A 26,521-nucleotide genomic window follows, 5' to 3' on the forward strand; every position below is an offset into this window, starting at 1 on the left:
GGACCATAATGGTTCAGCAGTTAGTAAGCACTTTTGGTACACACAAACAGACAGACACACATTTAAAGACTCGGAGATATCCTGTTACTTTTAAAAAATATATTTTTTTGTGAATATATTTTTAATTATAGAAAAACAACTCTATAATGCAAAGAACTGTATTTTTAAAATATAAAAATATATACATAGAACAATTAATAATTCCTAAATTACATTATAATATCCATCAAAAAGTTATGAAAAAGAAAAAAAAATTTTCTCAAGAGCTTTTTAGAAACTTTGGCCTTAAAAGTCTCCGTTGATACATAATTTAAATTATTTTTTTTCTCTATCTGGTGTAAAATTGTACAGAGAACAAGAACATATGCTGCTTTTGATGATACATTAAGAAATAAAGGCTGCATAACCTAAAAGATGCTTTTTCCTAGGTCTTAATGTATAATTGATTAAAAGGTAAATCAACCAAATAAAAAAATGAATAAATTAATTGTTTAGATATTTCTCATTAAACAAATCATATAAACCAATTGCAATTAGACAACTAAAAAGATTAGGAAGTAAAAACTGGATGGATAAAATCTGTCAGATAGCTAAAAAAAACAGAAATATTAAGCTTAATAAATAAAACAATATTTCTTATTCAAAAAGCTTTTATTGTACTTTTCATCTATATAATCAATTATTCAAGATTTAAATATTTTCAGCTTGTTCAGCATATGTATATACAAATATAATTAGGTGTTCTAACTATACCTATTAATTATGTGTTCTAACCTTCAGATAATATTTTTGTTCAGCATTTTTTAATTCAGCTCTCTTCCACTCTTACCTTCTAAAAAATTTTAATGTTTTCAAAATCTAACTTGCATATGAGATATTATATGATCTTAATGTATAAAACAATCATGCCCAAGTTTTACCCCTCTCAAGATCAAAATAACTCATGGGCAAGTTTGTACCACTTAAAGGACGCCAAATTTTAAGCCTTCTGCTTCAATAACAAAAAAGTTCTATGCATTTCAAAATAGCATTTTATGTACAATGAAAATTTGTCAGAAACTTAGATTGCCGGTAACTGATTACATTTTTAAAAACACCACATTTCATAGTCAAAATCTATGAAAAAATTCGATTTAAATTGCATTTGTAAACAAAAATCATAGCGGAAACAAAGGGGGAAACTAATGCAAACTCAGCTGTGATTGGTTGCTTAGCTGATTCAGCCTTCTGATTGGCTACAGTACACTCAGTACAACGCAAGTTAAACTTAAAATTTTTTAATGATTTTGACTATAATAATGGGTATTTTTATTGTAATAATATAATTAGTTACAGTCAACCTAAATTTATGACAAAAATAAGCTTATAATTTGTTTCTAGGCCACGTAGTTTAATTTCAAAATTTTTAACATTAGCATTGAAATTCTTTCAAAATTTTCAGTGTACATAAAATGTCATTTTAAAGTGCCTAGAACTTTTTGTTATAGAAGCTGAAGGCTTCAAATTTGGAGTATTGGGTCTACTTGTGGCAGTCTTTCAGCAGTTAAAGCCTGGTATTTCTTGCAGGCTTCCTTTAATCCAAATTTAACAAAAGTAACCACAATTTTTAGGCTAGTTAATAAAAGATTTTGCTTAGGTATTTGTTATTAAACCCTCCACAAATATAGTTACTACATTTTGGTGCCGTATCTTGCAGAACCATCCTGAGCACTGATAATCCTTCCCCAATTTAAAAAAAATAACTTGAAAATAATGGGGTTAGTTTTATGTTTCTTTATTACTTTATGTCAGGTTAGGTTAGGTTATATTGAGTTATGCTGTAAAAATTATCATTACAGTATGCACAATATTTAAAACATATGGGGCCAACAGAATATTTTTAAGGCAAATCAAATTGGTTCTTTATTTTCTGAAATTTTAACAATTAGATAGACAGACACATAATACTATATAAGAATAATCAAAATATAAATTTATAGATTAATCAAGCTTACCATGTTCCTTAAGTATTTCTGCTACTTTAGCTTTTCCTCTTTTCCTTTCATCACTGGCAAATTGAGATTGCTTTAGAGCCTCATCTAGAGCTGTTCTTCCTTGAAATTTGATGAATTATTAGATATGTATATATACAAAAAAATATATGATTAGGGAAGGTTTTTAACTATTTTATGGGAAATTACCTCAACCCGCCCACCTTAAATGCCCTTTGAGGCTTCTAGTGGGATGTAGTTGCTAGTAAATTTATATAGAATGTTAGATAGTTAGCTTTATTGATAGATAGATAGATAGATAGATAGGTGATAGATAGATAGATAGATAGATAGATAGATAGATAGATAGATAGATAGATAGATAGATGGATAGATAGATAGATAGATAGATAGATAGATAGATAGATAGATAGATAGATAGATAGATAGATAGATAGATAGATAGATAGATAGATAGATAGATAGATAGATAGATAGATAGATAGATAGATAGATAGATAGATAGATAGATAGATAGATAGATAGATAGATAGATAGATAGATAGATAGATAGATAGATAGATAGATAGATAGATAGATAGATAGATAGATAGATAGATAGATAGATAGATAGATAGATAGATAGATAGATAGATAGATAGATAGATAGATAGATAGATAGATAGATAGATAGATAGATAGATAGATAGATAGATAGATAGATAGATAGATAGATAGATAGATAGATAGATAGATAGATAGATAGATAGATAGATAGATAGATAGATAGATAGATAGATAGATACATAGAAAGATAGATAGATAGATAGATAGATAGATAGATAGATAGATATATAGATAGATAGATATATAGATAGATAGTTAGATAGATAGATAGATAGATAGATAGATAGATAGATAGATAGATAGATAGATAGATAGATAGAATAGATAGATAGATAGATAGATAGATAGATAAATAGATAAATAGATAAATAGATAGATAGATAGATAGATAGTTAGATAGATAGATAGATAGATAAATTGTAACTGAAGATTGCTTAATGCATGAAACATGATGTTTTACAAATAAACTTTTGTTCATTCTATGTGGACTATATAGATAGATAGATAGAAAGATAGATAGATAAAGTTAGATAGATAAATATATTTGATTAAAAATATTATAATAACATGATTTAACTACTAACCATTATTAGTTTTATCATTGACAGCAGCTCTTTGTTCCAATAGGAGCATCACAACTTCAGTAAGTCCTTCACTTGCTGCAAACATAAGACTGGTATCTCCTTCATATAAATAGATATATTAGAATTATTATATATTGTGTAGTATTATGCTCTTCTGCATGCATATAATATATAATAAGAAAGATATATACATATAAATAGGTAGATAGTCAGATAGATAAATATGAATATGATGGAAATAAAGTATAATAATATTATTATGAAACTAACCAAAATTATTCTTGGCATTGATATCAGCTCCATGTTCTAATAAGAGCTTCACAACTTCAAACTTTCCATTCCATGCTGCCTTCATAAGACTGGTCATTCCTAGATATAAATAGATATACAGTATGACCCTCGAAAAAGTATTTTTTAGCATCTGCAGCCCATATTTCTCATAGAATTATTATAAAATGTTGATGTCCTTGTTCTCTATAGATTTCCACATAAGTAGATATAAAAATATTTTTTTACCTCCATTAACACCGGAGATTTTTAGAGCTAAAGTTTTGAAAAAGTGACTGAGGAAAAAGTAACTTTTAACATGAAACGACTTTGTTAGCAAAATTAAGGTAGAAATCCTTGTATTTTTGTTACTAGCAGAAACTTTATACAAAAATGAAATAAAAAATTTAGGTTTTGAGTAAAAAGCATTTTTGTACACATATTTTTGAGTCTTTTTGAATTAATGATATTTTGAAAAACTTACTTATTTGGCAAAATGGTTTTAGATTAGAAAACCAAATAAATCTTTATGAATATAGCAGGAAAATTGTTTTTGTTTCATAATCCTAACTTTAATAACCATAAAGTTATAAAGAAAATGAAATTACAACATAATGATTTTTTAGTCTAAAACAGTTAGGGAGTTGAATCCATTTTTATAGAAGCAGAAATATAATCTACGATTATGGTTTGGACCCTCTAAAACTGTAATCTACCTTTCCACTTTCCCCTCTCTTTGTGAAGATATCTTCAACGCCGATACGATTTTTGAAATGTAAGATTCTACTTTCCCCTCTCTTGGTGAAGATATCTTCAACGCCGATACGATTTTTGAAATGTAAGATTCCACTTTCCCCTCTCTTGGTGAAGATATCTTCAACGCCGATATGATTTTTGAAATTTAAGATTCCACTTTTGCCTCTCTTGGTGAAGATATCTTAACAAGAGAGACAAAAGTGGAATCTTATATTTCAAAAATCGTATCGGCGTTGAAGATATCTTCACCAAGAGAGGGGAAAGTGGAAGGGTAGATTACAGCTTTAGAGGGTCCAAACAATAATCATAGATTATATTTCTGCTTCTATAAAAATGGATTCAACTCCCTAACTGTAAAAAGCTTAAATAACCCCCTATTAAAAGATTGAGATGTCAGAAAAGGGGGCGGAGCAACTGTCATAATTAATCCTTTTCATAAATGAGGGTAAATAAATAACCTAAAACTTGCAAATAATCAATTCATTCAGTAGTATCTTTTGCCATTAAAAATTTATATTTTTTGGTGGAATAAAAAAGAAATGATTAGTTAACTTGTTTTTCTTTGTGTATCATTATTTAGTTGCCAGAAAGACATAATATAATCATCCAAAAATTATGAGAAAGAAAAAAAATTCTTTTTTCAGTCATTTTTTCAAAACTTTAGCTCTAAAAATCTCTGGTTTTAATGGAGGTAAAAAAAATATTTTTATATCTACTTATGTGGAAATCTATAGAGAACAAGGACATATACATTTTTTAATAATTCATTGAGAAATAAGGGCTGCAGATGCTAAAAAATACTTTTTCGAGGGTCAATCTGTAGATATATTAGATTTATTATATATTATGCAGTTTAGATTAGAATTACAGATACACAGAGAAATATATATATTTAGAAAAGTATAGTTTTGTACTATATGTACAGTAAAATAGATATAATATTATGATAACATTATTTAACTACTAACCATCATTATCCTTATAATTGACAGCAGCTCCATATTCTAATAAGAGTTTCACAACCTCAGTATATCCCTTCCTTGCTGCCCACATAAGACTGGTCCATCCTAGATATAAATATTTTAGATTTATTATATATTGTGTTGTTTAGAGTATAGATATAGATACACAGAGAGTTATATAATATAATATTGTGGATCAAGTCAAGCAGAGTGTGCCAATAGGGGCACTTGAGAGAAGAAGAGAGCTGAACATCTAATTAACAATTAAGTTAAAAAAAAAACTTTTAACAAAATCTGCCTGTTTTTTTAGGACAATTAGGCTTCATTGAAAGGTGAACCATAACAGTCCAGCAATTAGTGAGATCCTTTATTTTGAAATTTAATGGTTTTAGGCTATTTTTCGAGACTTTTCTACCACTCGCAACAGAGAGCCCCTAGATGCTAGGCACACAGTTGCTAGTTTATAAATTTTGAGTACATTAAGTACTAAATTTGTGGGTTGATATAGTTAACATCAAAAAGTAATAAAACCTTTACAATAAAGATAAGACTTAGATGAATATTCTTAAATCCTTAGTCATGATCAAATAAGTAGAGAAGCTACTTTATAGTTCACTTTTACGACCGTCAGTCTGTCATTTTAACCTTTTTTTCTAAAATATTGGCAACTATGCTTTACTTGATGAAATATTGGCATACTTTGCTTAACTTGACAAAATATTGGCACACTCTGCTTTACGTGATCCAATATTGTAATATATGTTTAGTAAGATATACAGATACAGATAGGATTGATTGACAGATATATGTGAAATATAATAACATATTAACATTATCTTACTTACCCCATACATTCTTGACATTGACAGCAGCTCCTTTTTCTACTAAGAGCTTCACAACTTTGGTATGTCCATTTTCTGCTGCCCTCAAAAGACTAGTCGACCCTAGATTTAAATAGATTAGAAATATAGATATCTGTACATATGTGTGCATAGATTGATAGATATATGGAATGGAATTATGGTATTATGATAATACTATGTAACTAACCCCTATCATTCTTTGCATTGATATCAGCTCCATGTTCTAATAAAAGCATCACAGCATCTGTATGTCCCTCCAATGCTGCATACATGAGACTGGTATCTCCTAGATATAAAATATATTGTGCAGCTTAGATTAGAGTTTTAAATATATATAATAAATATATTTAAAAGTATAATATTGTAATATAGGTAGGAGTTAGAAATAGAAAGATGTAAGTGATGGAAATATAGTATTATACTATATGTAACTAACCTACATTATCCTTTGCATTGATATCAGCTCCATGTTGTAATAAGAGCTGCACAACATCATAGTGTCCTCTCCATGCTGCCCAGATAAGACTGGTCATTCCTAGATATAAATATATTAGATTTAACATATATTTATTAGTTTATAATTGAACTACGCTTCAGAGGCCTCTAGAGGAGAGTCAAATTTGATAACCAAATGTTTTATTTTAGATTTTGAAAGAAAAAGTAAAAAAAAATAATTTTGTGGGGGGGTTCCGCCCTCATTTAAATTTTAGTTAAAAAAATTTCAAAATAAATTTTTTTGGGGAGGGTGGATTTCTCTTGGGAGGGTGGTAGTACCCTTCCCCAAAATAGGTATAAACCTTCATGTGATCTATGAGAAGCTACCCTGTTAAGGAGAACCATATCGGTTCAGAGATCATTTTGGTACAGACAAACAAAGAGACATCCTGTTACTTTATTATAAGAATAATAGATACACAAAGAGAAACATTTTAAAACCCTAATAGTAATGTATTGTGATATAACGAAATATGGATAGTTAGATAATAAGATAGATATATATTAGAAAAATAAAGAAAGACTTTTTAAACGGATATTGTTCATATTATCCAAATGTAATATATCAAAATAATATTACAACTTACCATCATAAACCTTATAATTGATGTCAGCTCCATGTTCTAATAAGAGCTTCACAACATCATAGTGTCCTGCCCATGCTGCCCAGATAAGACTGGTCATTCCTAGATATAAATATATTAGATTTTTTTATTAAAAAAACAAAGAAAGGCATAGTACAATAATAACAAAAGAAATACTTTAATTTTACATTGATAGTTATATAATATATTTATATATATAATATATATATATATTAAGGTGGGTTGATATTGGAATCAGTGAATTTATAAAATTGGCCAATGTAATATAGCCCTTTTTAACAGAGAAAATTGTATTTTAAATTTAAAATATGTTTTTATAAGCTTCGCAGATATAAAAACAAAAATCATTATTTTTGAAGATAGTGACATCATGTAAGGTTTCGTGATTTTTCAAAAAAATATTAAATATATGTATTTTTTTTCTGTTTAGCTACTAAACGGTTAAATCTACATAAAAAATTAACCCATTTTTGAATTAGTCAACCCTAAAAACCCCCATTTCGGTATATAATACTTATTACTTCACACATAGATTTACGGAAATATTAGAAATTGCCCTATAAACTGACTATTAAGAATAAGATACGACAATTAGTATATAATACGTAAGGGATTCAGCACTAATAAAATGTTTCTTTAAGCTGGTTAATATAACAATAATTTAAACCCCCAACCACCCCCTCTTTCCCTCCCCTCCTAATGTAGGAATGACCTGACCAATAAATTATATAAATATTAGCAACCTTAATTGACAAAAAACTTTCCCTTCTGATAAAATCCACGTATTCTATATCCATTAATTGTTTTCAGCGAAGCTACTCTATAATTTACTTTGTATGTCTGTCAGTCAGTCTGCCAAAAACTTCAAGTGCTATTATCGTATTTTAATTTACCAAATAATATTTATCCACAGAAAGGTAATTTTGTTTTTCAAATTTATTCAAAATAATTCTTAAGCTGAATCTATCATGATACACAATTGCATCCATGAAAATAAGTGGAATAGAATATTTATCAGTTCCCACTTCCCTAAAAATCATAGTGAGGGGGCAGGGGCGTCCAAGCTTTTTTTTTGGGGGGGGGTAAAATTTTTTTAAGGGGGGGGTAATTTGGTTTTGGGGGAGGTAAAATGGCGCGCAAAGCGCGCCGCAAATTTTTTTTACCCCCCCCAAATTTTTTACCCCGGGGGTAAAATTTTCTTGGGGGGGGTAATTACTCCCCCTGAAATCTTTGGCTGGGGTAAAATTTGTTTACCCCCCCCAAAATTTACTCCCGGGGTAAAATTTTTGGGGGGGTAAGTTAAATTTTATTAAAAATTCATAATTAAAAATGCGCGCGAAGCCCGCAAAAATTTTTTTGTTAGAGATTTTCTATTTTTGGGGGGGTATTTACCCCCCCAAAATTGTTTTGGGGGGTAAATACCCCCTACTAAATGGTTGGGGGTGCCTACGGCACCCCCAGGGTAGGGGTAAATTTTAAATGGGGGGGGTAAAATGAAAAAAATTTTGGGGGTGCCTACGGCACCTCCAAATTCTTTTGGGGGGGGGTAATCGCCCCATTATCCCCCCCCTTGGACGCCTATGTAAGGGGGGATGGAGGGGTGTTAAAACTTGATGCAAGACAAAAATAAAAGGAAAAAACATGACTTTATTATTATAATTAAATAAAATACAGCCATCTTTAAAAAAATGAAATATTATGTTATTTGATAAAAAAAATGTGTTGTATCTTTATAGATATCCTTTCCGGCTAGTTTATTTTCAGGTTATTGTTTTTGTGGTTAAATTTACGTGCATTTTGATAGGTTTACCATTATTGTGGCTTAAAAAATAAGAAAGTTAGGATTTTGAGCTTCTACACAAAAACAGCGAATTTTGGATTAGCTGCGCGAAAATTGTTATTTGAGTTAAAATGATTTTTTAAGTTTCAGGGCCTTTGAAATACATATTTACAGCTTGGCCAACTTGAAAAAATGTGAAAATCAAAAAAAAGGGTGAAATCAACCCGCCTTAATATATATATATAAAGATAGATATATAGATAAAGAAATAGATGGCTAGCTAGATAGATAGATGAAAATGAAAATTTAGAGATTTGGAGATTGATAAACATGGAGTGGATACAAACGGTGAATGCTACAAAACAGTGAAATCACAAAACGGTGAATGTTACATAACGCTGAAATTACAAAACAGTTAAGTTACAAAATGGCAAATTCACAAAATGGCAAATTCACAAAATGGCGACTGTTACAAAACGCCGAAAAAACTGTGAAACTTTCAGATAATAAATGTGGCAATCCTCTATTTCCACTAGCCATGTGGAACATTAGAGAGAAGATCTTGTCCAACATGCAGACCACTACCAATGGCATTGAGAGCTGGCAAAGCAGGTGGGCCAACAGCCTTGGCACAAACCACTCTATATACTCAGTGATCAGTGGGTTTATGAATGAGGATGCCCTGGCTCGCTCCAAGTTCAAGAAGTCGTCATAGGTCATGCCACCAATACTAACCCATTGAGGAAGGGCAGGAGGACAGATAGGCTGGATATGTTGAAGTTGTCCCTCCAGAGTTATAAGCCAGAATACATGAAGTCCCTATTTGGAAACCGTGACTCTGTTTAAAATTCACTTGTTTTTTGTTTTTGGATTCATATATTTAATGTATAATTCATTTGTTTTCTTTTGTTTGAATAATAAATTAAAGAAATATCTACATAATTATTTTTTGTAACAGTCACTGTGTTGTAATTTCGACATTTTGATAGTCGCTGTTTTGTATTCACTCCATAAACATTAAAATAAACAAACTTACCATCTTTTTTAACATCATTAAAATTTGTTCCATTGTTAATGAAATACGCTACAATCTTCAGTAGTCCTGCCTTTGATGCATCAATAATATTGCCTTTACAAAATATTTTCTATTGTTGCTATATTACAAAGAAATAACACAATAAAACACCCCTGGGTATTTTTACAATAAAATAATCTGAGAAGGTTTTATGTTTAGGGGATTCAATTTGATATTATAAAAAGTACATAATTCTTTAAAGAATATAAAAGATATGATTAAATTATGGAATTACCTGCATTCTTTATAACATTCTCATAATCCTCATATTTCTTCTGATAATGCAACAAATTAGATTATTTAGCATGCATGATTACTCTATAGTGGTTAAACTTTATTGAAAATAGCTTAGAAGATACTACTGATGGAAAAGTTTTACTCTTAAAGATAATTTGATTTATGACGAGAAAAATTTGAGAACAAGATTTTTAAATTTAATATGACATGACTTTTTAGGTTTATAATAATAAACAGAAATAATAATCTTACTTTTATCTCCTCAGTCAAAGGGCAGTTAAATGCTCTGTAATCAAGTAAATTTTTAAAGATAATAAATTATTATTAAAAAAATAATTTAAGATTACCTTGATATTTTTACAACATCAATGGTAGATAACCTGTCCTAAAATAAGTAATTTCAAAATTAAGATCTAGGACTACAAGTAGCAAGGAAATAACAAACTTATGATTATTATTCTTTTTAAATTATTCAAAAGTTGACTTTAAAACAGAAGTCATGGGACCACATTTATTAAAATTGTTTTTTCCTATAACAGCAAGAAGATTGTGCTTATATAATTGACATCTATTTAACCCATTAGTGCCGAGCGCCACTTTTATGGACCGATCGAGCTGAAAATCTCAGGGAAGCTTTATAATGGTAAAAACGGAATTCCAATTTTTTTTGTTTTGCTCTAGTGGCGTGCACAGGAAAGTTGCAATAAAACCCGGTTCGGCGCGAGTAAAAAAACCTTTCGGCATTAATAACCGTTTTTGGCGTTTTTTGGTGCTTTCCCCCGGCATTAAAGCCCGTTTGCGACCTAAATACCCGGTTTTTTGGCCCAAAAAGTTAAAAATGTAATTTTTGAACGCCTAAAGTGAGATGAACACTTTTTAGAACTTTGATACGATCCGTAATTGAAAACTACATAACCTCATGTAATTGATAGAGCTACAACTAACATACAAAACAATTTATATCACATTTAAGATTTTGGCTATAGGTGCCGCCGTTTTCGGTTAAAAAAGCCCATTTCGAGGAAGTTTTAAAACTTTTGCTAATATTTGTATTGATAATAATGGGAGGGATATTGATAATGTAATTTTTGAACGTCCAAAGTGAATTATAGAGTAGCAACTATTCTAGTAGTATCAGTAATTGACAAATATATAAAAAAATATAATTTTTATTGATAAAGGAAAGACTAGAAAAGACTTATTACATATCTTTGGCCTAAAGTATTTAAAAAATATCACAAACAAAAGAATAGAATAATACAGTAATATCAAGATAACAAAAATGGCCTAAAACCATCAAATTTGCATAGAATACTGGTTAGTTACGCCCCCATCCTGTGGGGAAATGTCAAGATAAGCAAAATGGCATGAAACCATCAAATTTACATAGAATACTGGTTAGTTACGCCCCCATCCTGAAGGCGATGACAAGATAATAAAAATGGCCTAAAACCATCATATTTACAAGTAATAATAATTGAATTTTCGTGTGTTATGCCCCATCCTGTAGGGCTATGACAAGATAATCAAAATTTAAAATAGTATTGTTTTTTTTTGAGAGAAAAAAACATATCCCCCCCCCCACCCCTTAAAAATATTTATGTAATAAAGTCTAAACCAAGATATATCTATCTATCTGTCCATCCATCCTTTTATTTATATATCTAACAATTGTTGATTATCATTGGGAATCTACATAAATTTATCGGCCATTGTCTTATCCCTATATATCAGTCTATCTATCTATCCATCCATCCTTTTATTTATCTATCTAACAATTGTTGATTATCATTGGGAATCTACATAAATTTATCGGCCATTGTCTTATCCCTATATATCAGTCTATCTATCTATCCATCCATCCTTTTATTTATCTATCTAACAATTGTTGATTATCATTGGGAATCTACATAAATTTATCGGCCATTGTCTTATCCCTATATATCAGTCTATCTATCTATCTATCTATCGATCCTTTTATTTATCTATCTATCAATTATATTTATCATTGGGAAATAAAGAAATTTTTACATTTGAAGAGAATAATAAATGATAATATAATAAAATATCTAATATATCTAATGGTTGAAAAGTTAAAACCGGGTATTTTAACTCATGCCGAGCCGGGCAATAAAACTTTCGGGTATTTTTACTCACGCCGAACCGGAGTTATATAGAACATAATTAAACGATAAAAAAATCATATAAAAAATAATAATTTGAATAAAACGATTTCACAAATGAATGTAGTTGCCAATAAACTTTAAATTTCACGAAAAAAATCACTAACTTTACTTCATAAACAAAAAAGTTAGAAGGGGTATTTTAAATCACCTTGTTTTTTTTAGTTCACCCATTTTCGATGAAAGATTGTGGCCGACCTAATAGATAGAAACGCTTCTCTCTGGGGGGAATTGAAAAACAGCGCAGTAAAGGGTAGGCTCATGCGAGCATGATTCAATCCTGAAACTGAAAACCAGTTTTTTTTGGCATTTTCTGGAACCGGGCGTTAAAAGCCGGTTCGTCACTAATGGGTTAAGTAAAAATTTAGTGTGACTCTCAGATTTGTAAATATTTTTGATTTGTGCTGATTACACATGATTGCTTAGGATGTATTTGTTAAGAGTTAAATTATTTACTTACTGGAAATTCTTTAAGCAATCCACTTTCATTGAAGTGTGTTCTAAAGGGCTCTTTTACTTTAATACACACATTGTCATCAAGGCACCCTTTTGTCTCAGTATAATGGGTAACTGAGAAGTAATCATACGGGGTCTAAAAAGATTTTACAATTTTATTTTACTTATAGAATATTGTTCATGAAAGATCTGTAAGTATAACACTTATTATAACCAGTATGATAATGCCTAAATCATTTTAACAAATATATGAAAACTATGAACAGTTTTTGTGCATCGTTCCTATGTTCCTAATAGAAATGGGTACCTCTAAAAGTAAGAATTATGAATTCATCTAGTTTCAAGTTAGACCTTAAAAACTTAAAACAATAAAAGTTATAACATAAAGTCTGATAAAAAACTACCTTGCCTATCTCTCCTTGAGTTTCATTTTTTACTGACATTGTTTCATTATTTATAACAAATTCATGTATTATTTCAATGAACTGATCACGGTCAGGTCTAAAAATAAATATTATTTGAAAACTTAAAATAAAATCAAGAACATTAAAACATTATGTTGATTGGAAGGTCTAAACCCTATCTTCCTTATTTTAAACTACTTTGAATAGACATCAAAATATTGCTAAAGTATGTATAACAATACCAAACTATCTACATTTCTGAATTTATATAATATATTAGTTATTTCCTTTATGGTTAAAAGCACCTTTATCCCTTTGCAATGAATTTAATTGAAATTTTGGACGTCACATATAAAATAAAAATCTTAAGAGTTTAAAATTTCTTGATCTATAGTTATTTCTAAATTTGTCCTGAAAAGAAGAAATTTGGAAAAATACTTTATTAAAATGTATCATTTATTACAAAAATATGAAAAATAGGAATATAAAGAAAATTAAGGATTCAAGGATTTTATAACTATCAAGGATGAATTCAGTCATAAGTATGAAAAAGGCAATTAAAGGGTGAGCAAAAAAAAATGCGTACCTTTTTAAAATTGAAATTGCGCGGCTTGTGTTAATAGTAGAAAAATGTTAGGCATATCGTTAGAATCGCTATGAAGTCTATTTTTAGGAAATATAAAAACGATTCCTGTGCTACGCATAGATTATGAGCTACGTGATAAAATGTTCCAACTGACTTAAAACTTGACTTGCGAGTAAATTTTGGGACATTTTACCATCTGGCTCCTAAACTATGCATAGCACAGGAGCCGTTCTTATATTTCCAGAAAATTCAGTTCATAGCAGTTCTAACGGTATGCGTAACATTTTTCTACTAATAACACAAGCTGCGCAATTTGAATTTTAAAAATGTAGGCATCTCTTTTTGCAAAATATCTTCTCTAATTTTTAGCTATATTTTAAAATTTACTTGCAAGTCAAGTTTTATATCAATTGGAACATTTTAACACGTAGCTCCCTAACTATAAGTAGCAGAGGAATCGTTCTTATATTTCCAAAAAATAGAGTTCATAGCGGTTCTAACGATATGCATAACATTTTTCTACCATTAACACAAGCCGTGCAGTTTGAAATTTAAAAAGGTACGCATTTTTTTTGCTCACCCTTTATGAGGTGGTCCAATTAGTTAACATTTTCTGCAACAACCCCACCTCTCCACTCATAAAGCTTATTTTTCTTTGCTTTCAATAACCTGTTATGTTCATTTACAAGACCAAATAGATATGCAATCTCATGAAGAACTGTTGTTCCTAATAATATATTTTGTCATTATTTGATATACTACTATTAATCTATTACAAGTTTTTAACAACTTTGTATGTTTACAAATATACCGAGTAAATAAAAGTTAAAATTGTTCTAAAGATTATAATTTTTAGGTTTTTAACAACATTCAAATTTCATAAATTACATATTTTTTTCAATTTTTATTTTTTTGAATAATTTTTATTAATACTTGTCACAAACCCTTATTACCAATAATAAGATCAAAATTTTGTTAGAAAATTTAGGTTTTGATAGATTAAAAGTTGTTATAGCATTTTGTAATTAAAATTAGTTTGAACAAATATCAGTACATTGAATAATAAGATATGATGTCTTAAAGAATTTTTAAAAGAAAAAGGGACTTGTTATTCAGGAACAAGCCAATAATATCTAAAATAATATTTCGGGGGCAGATGGAGAGGTCGTCTATTCTACTATGTGTTGCCCCCTAAAAATATGTATAGATTTTGTGATTTTCTTCCAAATTGATTTAATTGTTTGTATAGACTGCTTGTTATTAAACATTGAATTAAATTACCATTATTTTCAAAGCATTGTGCATCACCAAGATTTAATTTTGCTAAACCTCCTGTTGCTACCGATCCTAAAAAGTGCAAAAGTAAATTAATAAATTTGTTCTGAAGCCTCTTTAAAAATCTGGGATTTTAAAATTGACTATATCTATACACCTATATTTGATAAAATTTTGTCATATTTTGTTACAGTCAAAAGATTTGCTCTGTATCTATTATCTATTACAAAATAGTTAATTTTTCCAATAGCTACATTAGAGATACCTATAGTTGCCTTGCATGACCAATGCTGCCAGTTTGTAACTTCTAATTTTTGTTCTATATTCACTTCTGTATTTAGATCTAGGTCAATGAACCTGATGCATCCTAGTAATGTGTTTGAGGGATTAGTGTTGATAGTAATATTTGTAATTTGATAACTTAATTTTTTACAATTTGGCAATATGACAAATATGAATTAATTGCTATTTAAACTTATAGAGACATCAAATTGAACAATCACAGAAAAATGTCAATTAATTATTCTTTAAAAATATTAAAAATCAGTTTTAAAACCTTCTGGAAGTTGTGACTCCACTATTTCCATTTGCCTTCTAACTATTTCTTTATCTTCAGCAGTAAAACTGAAACACAAAAAATGTAATATAATATTAAAAGGTTTAGAGTCAAAAGTAAATCATGGATTTAAAATCATCTTATGTGCATTCATACTCTAACAAGAATCTATATTACATTGGACTGTAAATCACACTAGTTTCCAAGTTCCATAACCAAGTTTTCTTATTTGTTGGCTCAAAACCTTTCAGTAAAATTATCAAATTTTATTGTTTTAAGTATCCAATTTTTTTCACTAATGAACTTAATCTACAGAAGGAGTAATTTTGTTTACCATAATATAACAATGTATCATTCTGTGACATATCCCTTAAGATCCATGCAATGTTACCCATTTGTTTATTTACAACATATAACATATTGAATCTTTAAACAGTTGTATTTTTTTATTCTTATACAAAAAGAAAAATATTGCGGGATATGTTTATTTTTAAAGAATCCATGATGGCATTAGTGATCAAAAAAAGCTTCTTAACACTGCAGCCATAAAATATATGCCACCTGGATCTGGAGGATGACTTGAACAATTATATTGTTTTATTATGATATTTTTTTCAGTCATTTTAAAATCCTTGACTTAGATTACCCTGTAATTTTTACTTGTACATGTGCCCACTAGGATGCTGTTATTCATAAATTTATTTGTAATCACAATATTTGCAATTTAAATCAGTTAACTTATATAACCCATTATAAAAACAGAAAATTAAGTAGAAAATTGTGTGAGTAGCAAAATTAAACCAGAATAAAAAATAGGAAGACCTATTGTTACCAATATCTATTTGTTTGTAATTTTTTTTTAATTCAATTTAAATGTATATAGAGGAAAATCATATAATTTTTAAATTAATACAGAAAATATTAATTTGCTTTACATTTGATTTTATTTTGTTACCTATATCTATTTGGATGATTTTTAAATCTATATCCGATGATTCCACCTGTCCATTTATAACTGACATTTCTAAAAAATAATTCATAAAATGTATTTGATCATAATAGTCTTTTTAGATAAAGTTAACATTGCTGTACCTAATCATACTTTCTCCATTGTCATAATCTTCTATATCCATGTCTATAATAGTTTTAATTTCAAAGAAAAAATATTTTGATAATTAATTTAAAAAATACATATTTTAGAGAAAAAAATTAATCTAAATAAGATTTAAAATACCTTTGTTTTCAACATCAGAAGATTCAGTCAAAAAACTAAAAACTTCATTATCTAAAATATAATTGTTATGAATAAGAGAATAAAATACAATAATTTAATGCCATTAGACTTTTGAGATTCAAGTTTAATTTTAGATATATAATACAATAAATAAATTATAATAAAGTTTTAATAGTGATAATAAATTATTGTAATAATTATCAATGAACAACTTCTATTATTAAAAATATTTTGCATTAAACATTAACATTTATTAAGACATGGTCAATACCCTGTCCCGTTTTAGAAAAATTTTGTTAAAATTTTTGCCCCCAGCCATAATATGGTTGATTTATGCAAAATAATGACCCATGCAAAATATTTTTTCTGTAATGCAAAAATTGCGATGGTACAAGCACTGCAAATTTTTTAAAATTTGCAAAAAGACCTGTTTTTAAAGCTCTTGCACCATCTCAATTTTAAAGATTTTTAAAAAATTTCAATTCTAGTGTGTCAAAATAAACCTGAAATTTACCAAAAAAATGGGGGCAGTCTCAATTCTAACATATGAAGGACAAAGGTGTAGCAAGTAATCTTTCAAAGTAAAAATTACCAGATTTCATACACAAATAATAGGGTTAGGCCGGATTGGATGGATACAGATATCCGGCTGATCTATAATTCTGGATATCAAGTATTTAGGTTTATATTGACACACTAGAATTGAAATTTCATAAAAATCTTTAAAATCGAGATAAAACAAAAGCTTTAAAAACGGTCTTTTTGCAGATTTTAAAAAGTTTGTACCGTCTCAATTTTCAAGATTTTTACGAAATTTTAATTCTAGTGTGTCAATATAACCCTAAATACTTGATATCCAGAATTATGAATCAGCCGGATATCTGTATCTATCGATTCCAGCCCAACCCCATTATTTATGTATGAAATCTGGCAATTTTTACTTTGGAAAATTACTTGCTACACCTTCTTCCATTATATGTTAGAATTGAGACTGCCCCCATTTTTTTTGGTAAATTTCAGGTTTATATAGACACACTAGAATTGAAATTTTGTAAAAATCTTTAAAATTGAGATGGTACAAGAGCTTTCAAAACAGGTCTTTTTTGCAAATTTTAAAAACTTTGCAGTGCTTGTACCATCGCAATTTTTGCATTACAGAAAAAATATTTTACATGGGTCAATATTTTGCATAAATCAACTATATTGTGGCTGGGGGCAAAAATTTTAACAAAATTTTTCAAATCCGGGACAGGCTAATGGTCAATCAAAACATATATTTATTAAATTCCACATGACCTGCAGGAGATTGTACTAACTAGGGTTGGGCCAAATACCAGATATCCAGCTGATTTATAATGCCGGATATCTGGCATCCAGCTGGATATCTAGTCAACTCCCAATATCCGGCAAATTACCAAATATCTGGCATTATAATTCAGCTGGATATCTGATATCTGGATAGTTTCAATATCCAGTATCCGGCCAGATATTGAAAATGGCCAGATATCTGGCCCAACTCTAGTACTAACTACCTGCACAAAGTGCCCCTGGTCCCTGCAAGATATGGCCCGATATTGAAAATGGCCATATATCTGGACCAACCCTAGTAATAACTACCTGCACCAAGTGCCCCAAGTCCCAGCAAGATACTATATACAAAAATATTATGAAATATACCAGTTACTACTCCATTTCTAAAAACCACATAGAACTTTTCTCCTGAACTTTTGATTATTTGTCCAGAGCCATGAGGTTTACCATTCAGAATTTGTCCAGCATATACTAAGCCATCATCGAGTGTCAACCCAGGTGAAGTCTAAATGTATATGTCAAGCTTGGATTCAGAACCGATTAATATCTAGTGGATAAGAACTAGCTCCCAACCACACTGAAAAACCATGCATTGTATCATATCCAGTTTTCTATGAATATAAAAATGTACAATCACAATATTAAAACCATTGGCATCTGGAGCCTTACAAAACTGGTTTTAATTTTATAATTATACATTTTTATATCCTTGGAAAGCTGTTTATAATATGATGCAATAAATAAAAGCAACTATTCTATCCTTATTCTAAAGTTACAAGATGTCTGTTTGTCTATGTGTGTGTGTCTGATCCAGTTCTCCTTAACAGGGGCGCCGTGGCTCATTGGTAACACACTGAGCTACGGTGATGAGAGTTCGAGTTCAATTCTCCATGTGTTGACTTGAATTTCTCATTCGCAATAATGATCACGCAACTTCCCCTGGTTGTGTTAGAAGGGGATTATTGAGTAAGTTTGGATACTCAATAGTCAAGTACATTATATCAGTACTACCCTTATCCCAAGCTCCTCTGCGGAAAGCGTCATTCATTACGGTGACTTAATTTGGGACACCTGCCATACTCGGCGAGGGTGATGTAATAATGAGTAGCTCTCATGAGACAGCGGGTCAAGTCACAAAGTGCTTGAACGTGGAGCTTGATAGCCCTAGTGGCTAGACAAAAGTGTCTCAGCCTACTCCATGACTACTTAGGCCCAAACCCTAAGAAACTATGGCTAATCAATCAATCAATCAAACAGGGTAGCTTCTCATAGTTCCCGGGAAGGTTATAACTATTTTGGGGGAGGGTACCACCACCATCCCCAGAGAAATCGCCTCCAGAAGAAACCCCCCCCCCCCCAAAAAAAAAAAAAATATAGGGGCATATCAGCTAGTTATCTTTATAAAGCACATACTTTTTAAAAATTGATAAAAAATCGTAAAATTTTGAAATGATGTTATTACAAGTAAACAAGCAAAAATATATTGATTAAACCTGCTCAAGGACAGAGATCTGTATAAAATCAAAATTATCATCTTTCCAGCATCTAAAAAAAGATATTTTTAGATATTGGCTCTTCATCCCACCTTAAATGAAAAGTTTGTAAAAAATATGTTTATGAACTGTACTATAATTTTCTAACAAACAAAATGACCTCAATTCCAGGCCATCATCTTGAAGAGTGAATATGAACTGTATAATCATAAACTTTTCTGTCCCATCATCCTTCATTTCTGCTGAATATTTCCTAACAAAATTAATCAAATCAACAAGTTGTTTTAAGGTTTATTGTATCTGTGAGTCTGTCTGCTTGTATCATAGGATCTTGCTTATTTCTGAACTGATTATCTTTGGGGAGGATTCTACATACTACTTACTCCTAAGAGATATCAACCTTGTAAAAAAAAATTAAAGCCCACACTGAAGCAAATTTTTGGGTACAGTCCCTTTCGTGGCAATGCCTCTCAAAGGGCCTCCCGCAGTGCAAGAAATAGGAGGAAACCTACTATAAAAAAGTACAAAGAAACACCCCTTAAGAGACATTGCCATGAAAAGGAATATACCAAAAAATGTTTATGATATGTCTTTTTGACTTGACAGCCTGACATACCAAGAAATCATCATTACAAAAAAACTTTCCTATAGACAGACAAACTGACATTTAGAATAATTGATTAGTTTTGCACCTAATTAAAATATTTGTATGATATTACCTATCACCAAGAGTCCAGTAATGATTTGCATCAGTATCATCAACTTTACATTCAAATGTGTTGATTTCACCTAAACATGTAAATTCTCTAACTGAATGAACCACTGCACTGTGTTGACAAATTTAGATAAGGGAATAAATGATACCTGCTTTTACTGTAACTGTTCCAAAATGATACAGATACTCTTGACAGGAAACTAAATATTTTCATGAGGTCAAAATCTTTTCTATATGAAAAATGTAAACTACACATTGATCTATTTCCCTTTTTGTGTAAAAAAGACCTACAGATAAAGGTTGTTACAAAATAGGAATAGGGAAACAAAAAATAAGCTTAACCTTTCTACAGTCATAACTTCTATATAAAAAAAACTAGAAAATGCAAATAGGATATTTTCACCCCATCAACCCCTATTAACCCAACAATGGAAAAATTATTAACTATTATTTTCCTATTTAGCTTCAGTATAGAAATTGATTGTTGCTACTAAAACCTTTACAGTGTACACATCAAACAAAACAACAGTCATAAAGTAACTTTGCTACTCAAATGATACAACCTTGATGCAAGAGTAAGCATATTATGTTAACCCAAAGTGGGTCAAACAGTTTCATAGTGCAATTCTTCTGAAATATATCACAGGTATAGGAAATATATCACAGGTATAGGAAATTAACAGTAGAAATATCCAGGGATCTAAAGGGATAAGACAATAAACGATATTATGTACATCCTTAATAATAATACACAAAATTACCCCTTCTGTAGATTACAATCAGTGGTTGAAAATTCAATGAAAGTCCCAAAAGCCAACGAATAAGAAAACGTTATAATATGACTTTATGGACTAGTGTATTAATCCAAACATAAAAATATTATACATATTACATACTTTTATTTTTAGTCTATCTGTCCATGAGTAGCAATCTGATGAACAGATATGGTTTCCTTTACAATGCAGCCTCTCAAAGGTAATTAGGAGGTTTATGACTATTTTTGGGGAGGGTACCGCCACCCATAAAAGAGAAGTTGCCCCTAGAAAGCAATGCAACCTCCCCCCCCCTCCCCCCTACCCATCTCCAAAAAAGGCTTTCTACTTTACTTTATATTTATGAAATTTAAATTTAAATAATTTAGCTCAACTCACACCTCTCCCCCCTCCCTCACAATATTATGTGTGTAGTAGGGGTTTGAGGGGTTTCCCCCCCCCCCACCCTCCTACATTCATGTCTTGGAAAATAGACAGTAAAATTTGATATTGATTGCTTAAATTTTCTAAATTAACAAGCTTTATACTAGTTTTTCAAGAAAAAATGCATATTTTCACATTTAATATCAGAAAATTTATAACTCCATCTTTCATAAAATTGAATTCAGAGGCAAAAACATTAAGGGTGGGGGGTTTATTGTACAACACCCCTTTCCCTGAAATAGGGTTAAACAAGACTGTTAACAAAATCCCAGTTCTCAATAACTGAGACAAAAACACTAAAACATACGAGCAGAGCATCTTGTAATAGACAAAGACATATTAATTTAGAGACATTTTTTTGGAAACTTAACTAATATACACGGGAAGTTTTATAACTATTTTCCCTAATCCCCCCTAAAAATAAAAAATCCCCCCCCCAAAATTTTTTTTTTCTTTCTAAAACTAAAATCAAAATAGTGGGGTCGACTACCCCCCCCCCCCCGCCCCAAACAAAAATCCCCCCTTCAAAATTTTTTTTCACAAATCTTTCTTTTAAATCTATAATAATAAAAAATTGTTTGACCAAACCTCTTGGGGCAAAGCCCCTAGAGGCTAGGGGCGAAGCCACTAGTTTCTTAATAAAATATTAGTTAAAATTTTTAAAATCAACTATTCTAACAAATCTCTATTTAAAACATATGATTGAACAAAAAACTAGCTTAAAGACTAGTAGACACACACACACATTTTCCCTTAACATGGCAAGGTGAGTCTCAATCACCCCCCATTTTTTAAAAAATTGAAATATGGGAGGGTAGAGTTTATTATTTGTATATTTCTCTAGGTCTCTATTTAAACATATGATTAAAAAAAACTAGCCTTTCCCTTAACATTGCATGGTGAGCATCAAACAACCCCCATTTAAAAAAAATGAAATATGGGAGTGGGGTTGAGATTTTTATTGTTTATTTCTTTAGGTCACGTTAGGGTAAGGTAATTTGGGTACTGAGTAGCCCTGCAGGGTTGGGGCATTAAGGCACTGCAGCTGTAGGGGCTAGACATGGATAAAAAAATCTTACCCTCCCTCTAATATTGGATTTATTTTAAAATTAGGAGGGAGGTTTGGAGGGGGGGGGGGGGCGGTCTGTACAGACACTTTGTGGGAAAGCATCACTTTCTCTTAGAATCTTATAGATGTTACACACAATCTTTTTAAAAGCAAAGTGAGTCTATATGTGGTATGCGGCAACTCTGGGCCATGCAGAAACCAAGACATTATAGTGATGCTACGCACCCAGCTAAATCCTGTTATTCTACAATTGTAAAGCCACCTGCAAATATGTCAGATAACGGTATTGATTTCATCTCTCAGTTGTCCTGCAAGTGGAGGGAGGGGTGTTACCCCTCCCTCTCCCTTCTTAAGCACCGGAACCTTCCCCTTCAACCACCAAGTTATCAGCACCACCTCAGCCCTGAGGATAAAGGATCTAAGCCTTCCCTCACCTGATAGAATCACCCCCACACAGACTGTTGTTGTCACAGTAATCATCAAACCTTCCCTTTTAGTACCCAGACCTACCACTCAACCCCTCTATGCTTATCTACCTATTGTGCTGTTCCATGGGCTATCCTGCCTCCCCCAGACAGGGATAGCCATCTACCTAACCATTGCAACTATCTATGTTTTACTTGTATGATTTACCTTTAACTATCTTTATTCCTAATCCATATGTATTTATATTATGTTGTACAACTTTAGTAAACCTTAGACCCTGAATAAAGGAACAACTGAATAGACTCTGTTTATTATTTAGTGATTGCTAGAGAAGCGTAGCTTCTCTATAGTATAGGTGTCCACGTCTGTTTGCACTGCCGTAGTCATTTGAACTCTGGTGTCTGCCATTAAACCTAGGCGGATACCACAACTTTTGGTGACAGCTGTGTGAGATTATGGCAAACCACAAGTGTAGAGCAGATGCGCAGCTGAGGCTAAGGTACTCCCAGCAGTGAAACTGGCAAAACTGACACAAGCAACCTGAATTACCCACCCTGGATAGCAAGGTCTAACTCTGTATCCGGCAGTTGTGGAAGCGAAAGACCACTAAGTGTGGCGGAACCCGAGCTGCGGAGAGTAGCGAAATCGGACAAGAGACTGCGGAGAGCAGCGAAACTTGATGGAGAACCGTGAGAAGCGCCGACATCTAACGGAGGATTGAGCGCTCAAGGGCTGAAACAGGCCTGCGGACGGGCTGAAACAGGCCAAATAAGTGCAAACGGCTGAAAATAGGCCAACATTTACTGCAAGAGATAGCAGGATCCGAACCAGCGGCGCTGCAGGAAGGGACATTCCCTGCCGCCACCAGCCGGATTCGGATACACGGCGCTGCAGGATGGGACATTTCCTGCCGCCGACAGGCTGAAACAAGCCAAATAGCTGCGAGCTGTGAGCGAAAATACGAGTGTAGTGTACCAAGCAGAAGAAAAACTACATTAACTCCAAGTATCCTGAGAGGCTACAGCGCAGCCACCCATCTAGAAAAACAGATATTATATCACATTTTAGGGATTACCACCCTAGTGTGAAAGCTGAACAATAGATTTATGGGCAAGGCTTGGTAAACAAATTTGTTGTGTATTGTGATAAAGCCAAAAATAGAACAGGCTTGGTAAGCAAATTTGTTGTGTATTGTGATAAAGCCAAAAATAGAACCTAGATGTAATATAACAATGCATTGATAAACAATCTGACCCCCAAGCCTTCAGCACAACAAATACACCCCTTATCCCAACGGAAGGGGAGGGGCCCACCATCAATTGAAGTAAATACAATTGAGGTGACATAACAATAAGCTCAGGATTAAGGAAAAGGCACAATTACCTCACCACCTAGTTACTTCAAACCTGTAGCACCCCCCTCCCCATAGGGGGGAACGGACGGTTTTACCCCGTCCCCTCATGCGCTCCCCCTCCTACCCACACTTAAATAAGTCCGCCCACGGTGTGGAGATAGCGACCGGGAGAACAGAGCGCCATTTACGGGTCGCAGAGCTTGGGACGCAACAAAAAAAAATTCAACGGAAAAAGAGAGATCAAGCGGACCAATGAGAAAGCAGATTGAGGGATAGAAGCGCGTTTTACCTGTGTGCACACTCTGATGGCGCGTAGGCGCGTTGCAAGAAAAGGGGATTTCACACACACACACACACAGGAGAGGGGCCACTCTATAGCATACAACAGAGATATTTTTTTAGAAGAAAAACTTGCAAGCTCCTCCCTCCCTATCTACAGTGTGATAAGGAAAACTTAATCAGTTCCTTAGACCAGCTCAGACCCTCAACATCTTCCTAGCCCTGCCAACCCTACTTCAAAGCTGAGTGGCTAGTGAACAAAATATATGTATATATAAATACCTAAGTGTTAACAACTCAATACTAAGTTGTGCAGCAACCAAGTGATAAATAGTGTTGTTTTTTGTATCATGGTTGCAAGTAAGTGAATACTAACCTCACCATACAACACTGGAGACTGATATGGTAACTTAACGAAAGTACGCCCACCCTGTGGAAATAGCCTGACTTGATGCCCCACACTGGGCAGTGGTGGTGTGTACCTTGACCATAGACCCTCATAGTTGTGAACTATATACAGAGGAAGCGTGATTTTTTTGGAGCAAGGAGGAAAGCTAGCTAGCTCTGCGGATATTCCTATACACGTATATATATATGGGAGTGTAGCCATATATAGATAGCCTACATATCCATATATCTACTAGCGGATACGCTTCTAGAGACATCTATGGACACCTAACATAATCCCTTTTATCTCTAAGCTAAGATCCGCTGGTTATCACAGAAATCAAGAGCTATACTGGAAAGGAGAACAACTCAGGCTCAACAGTTAAACAAGACGCTGGCACCAACAGACCAACCCCCTGCTACTTATCATGGGGACACTCCAGCCACCGAAACTCTTGAGCCAGGAGGACAGAGCCTATGGCTACGTGGACTACCACCCTAATTACACAGCTATAGTATCTATAATAGGGGTGAGCCGGCTCGAGCCTCCTTGCGGCGCGGCTACTCTACTCTGCTCCTATATCTACAAGATGAGAAATTGTCAGCCCCTAGCCCGACGTGCGGCAATAGAAGACATTCCTGATTGGGCATTAACTGTGTGCCTAGGCATGCTGCTGGCACTGTGGTGGACAGAAGTCTTCATTTGGATCATAACCACCAACATCTGTACACCACCACTCTCTGCTTCTTCATACAAGGTGCTGCTTCTGTTATTACTTTGGCCTACTGTGTTGAGTACAGTGAACATAAAACACATGCCAGGTCACAGACCCCTGGTCCCTGAGATGCCCTTGTCTGGAAGGGTGACTGAATGTCCGCTGCACAGCTCCTGTACAGTTGGTGCTCAACGCACGAGAAATGGAGATACTGGACTGGGGATTGTTGAACCTGTATGTGTCCTCCTGGGAGTGTTGAACGATGCGACTGAGCCCAATGAGAAGGTGACAAGCTTTAGAGACTTAGTCGCCAGCCCCAAGATGGGCACTACCACCAGAACTGAGACTCCAAAGGGGCCCAGCCCTAGGGCCAGTTGTTTTGAGAGATTTTAAGGCAATGAGAAAAAATTGAAATTGAAAATATTTTTATTTTATTTTTTTTAATAATGGCAAAAAAATCGTAGCTCAATTTTATCCTAATCAAAGAGCAAAAATTTAACGTCCAAAAGTACCTTGTGTACATTCTATCTCACTTATTATTCCATGGCAAAAAGAACTATTTTTGTACATTTTTATTAAAAATGATATTTTATGTTTAAAATACTAAGAAAAACATAAGGAAATTCGTGGTAAATTATAGAAAAATAATGCAATAAATAT

The 26,521-nt window shown here is 32.2% G+C and overlaps 2 protein-coding genes across 2 annotated transcripts; both read right to left on the reverse strand.

Annotated features, from left to right (window-relative positions):
- Nucleotides 1-1,980: 1,980 nt before the first annotated feature.
- LOC145307605 (uncharacterized) lies at nt 1,981-16,695 on the reverse strand. The gene is made up of 19 exons (XM_080150060.1): nt 16,637-16,695; nt 15,682-15,749; nt 15,391-15,492; nt 15,132-15,197; nt 14,520-14,577; nt 13,265-13,361; nt 12,865-12,996; nt 10,569-10,606; nt 10,474-10,507; nt 10,220-10,259; nt 9,946-10,038; nt 7,112-7,210; nt 6,466-6,564; nt 6,217-6,315; nt 6,012-6,110; nt 5,173-5,271; nt 3,452-3,550; nt 3,182-3,280; nt 1,981-2,093 (listed from the first exon to the last, which is right to left on the reverse strand). Exons 2-19 carry the CDS (start codon nt 15,710-15,712, stop codon nt 1,981-1,983), a joined length of 1,497 nt encoding a protein of 498 aa, XP_080006186.1. The 5' UTR covers nt 15,713-15,749; nt 16,637-16,695.
- Nucleotides 16,696-16,748: 53 nt separating this feature from the next.
- Nucleotides 16,749-25,259, reverse strand: LOC145306875 (uncharacterized). Its single transcript, XM_080149217.1, has 8 exons — nt 25,241-25,259; nt 20,584-20,634; nt 20,439-20,508; nt 19,880-19,972; nt 19,720-19,771; nt 18,593-18,731; nt 16,916-16,966; nt 16,749-16,816 (listed from the first exon to the last, which is right to left on the reverse strand). The coding sequence occupies exons 1-8, from the start codon at nt 25,257-25,259 to the stop codon at nt 16,749-16,751; spliced, it is 543 nt and encodes a 180-aa protein (XP_080005343.1).
- Between the last annotated feature and the right edge of the window lie 1,262 nt (nt 25,260-26,521).

The sequence above is a fragment of the Acartia tonsa genome, chromosome 15 (assembly GCF_053477335.1).
Source record: "Acartia tonsa isolate MP-2025a chromosome 15, ASM5347733v1, whole genome shotgun sequence".
Taxonomy (NCBI): domain Eukaryota; kingdom Metazoa; phylum Arthropoda; class Copepoda; order Calanoida; family Acartiidae; genus Acartia; species Acartia tonsa.

Bases quoted from the DNA above. Each gene is read 5' to 3' on its own strand.
- LOC145306875 (XM_080149217.1), bottom strand. The intron at 19,973-20,438 runs GTAATATCATAC...TAATTTTGTTAG, and splicing joins TACTGGACTCTTGGTGATAG to GAAATATTCAGCAGAAATGA. The intron at 16,967-18,592 runs GTATATTTCATA...ATTATATTTTAG, and splicing joins TAGAAATGGAGTAGTAACTG to ATAATGAAGTTTTTAGTTTT.
- LOC145307605 (XM_080150060.1), bottom strand. From the start codon at position 15,712: ATGGAAATAGTGGAGTCACAACTTCCAGAAG. The intron at 10,508-10,568 runs GTAATCTTAAAT...ACTTGATTACAG, and splicing joins GATGTTGTAAAAATATCAAG to AGCATTTAACTGCCCTTTGA. The intron at 6,111-6,216 runs GTTAGTTACATA...ATTTAAATCTAG, and splicing joins CAATGCAAAGAATGATAGGG to GGTCGACTAGTCTTTTGAGG.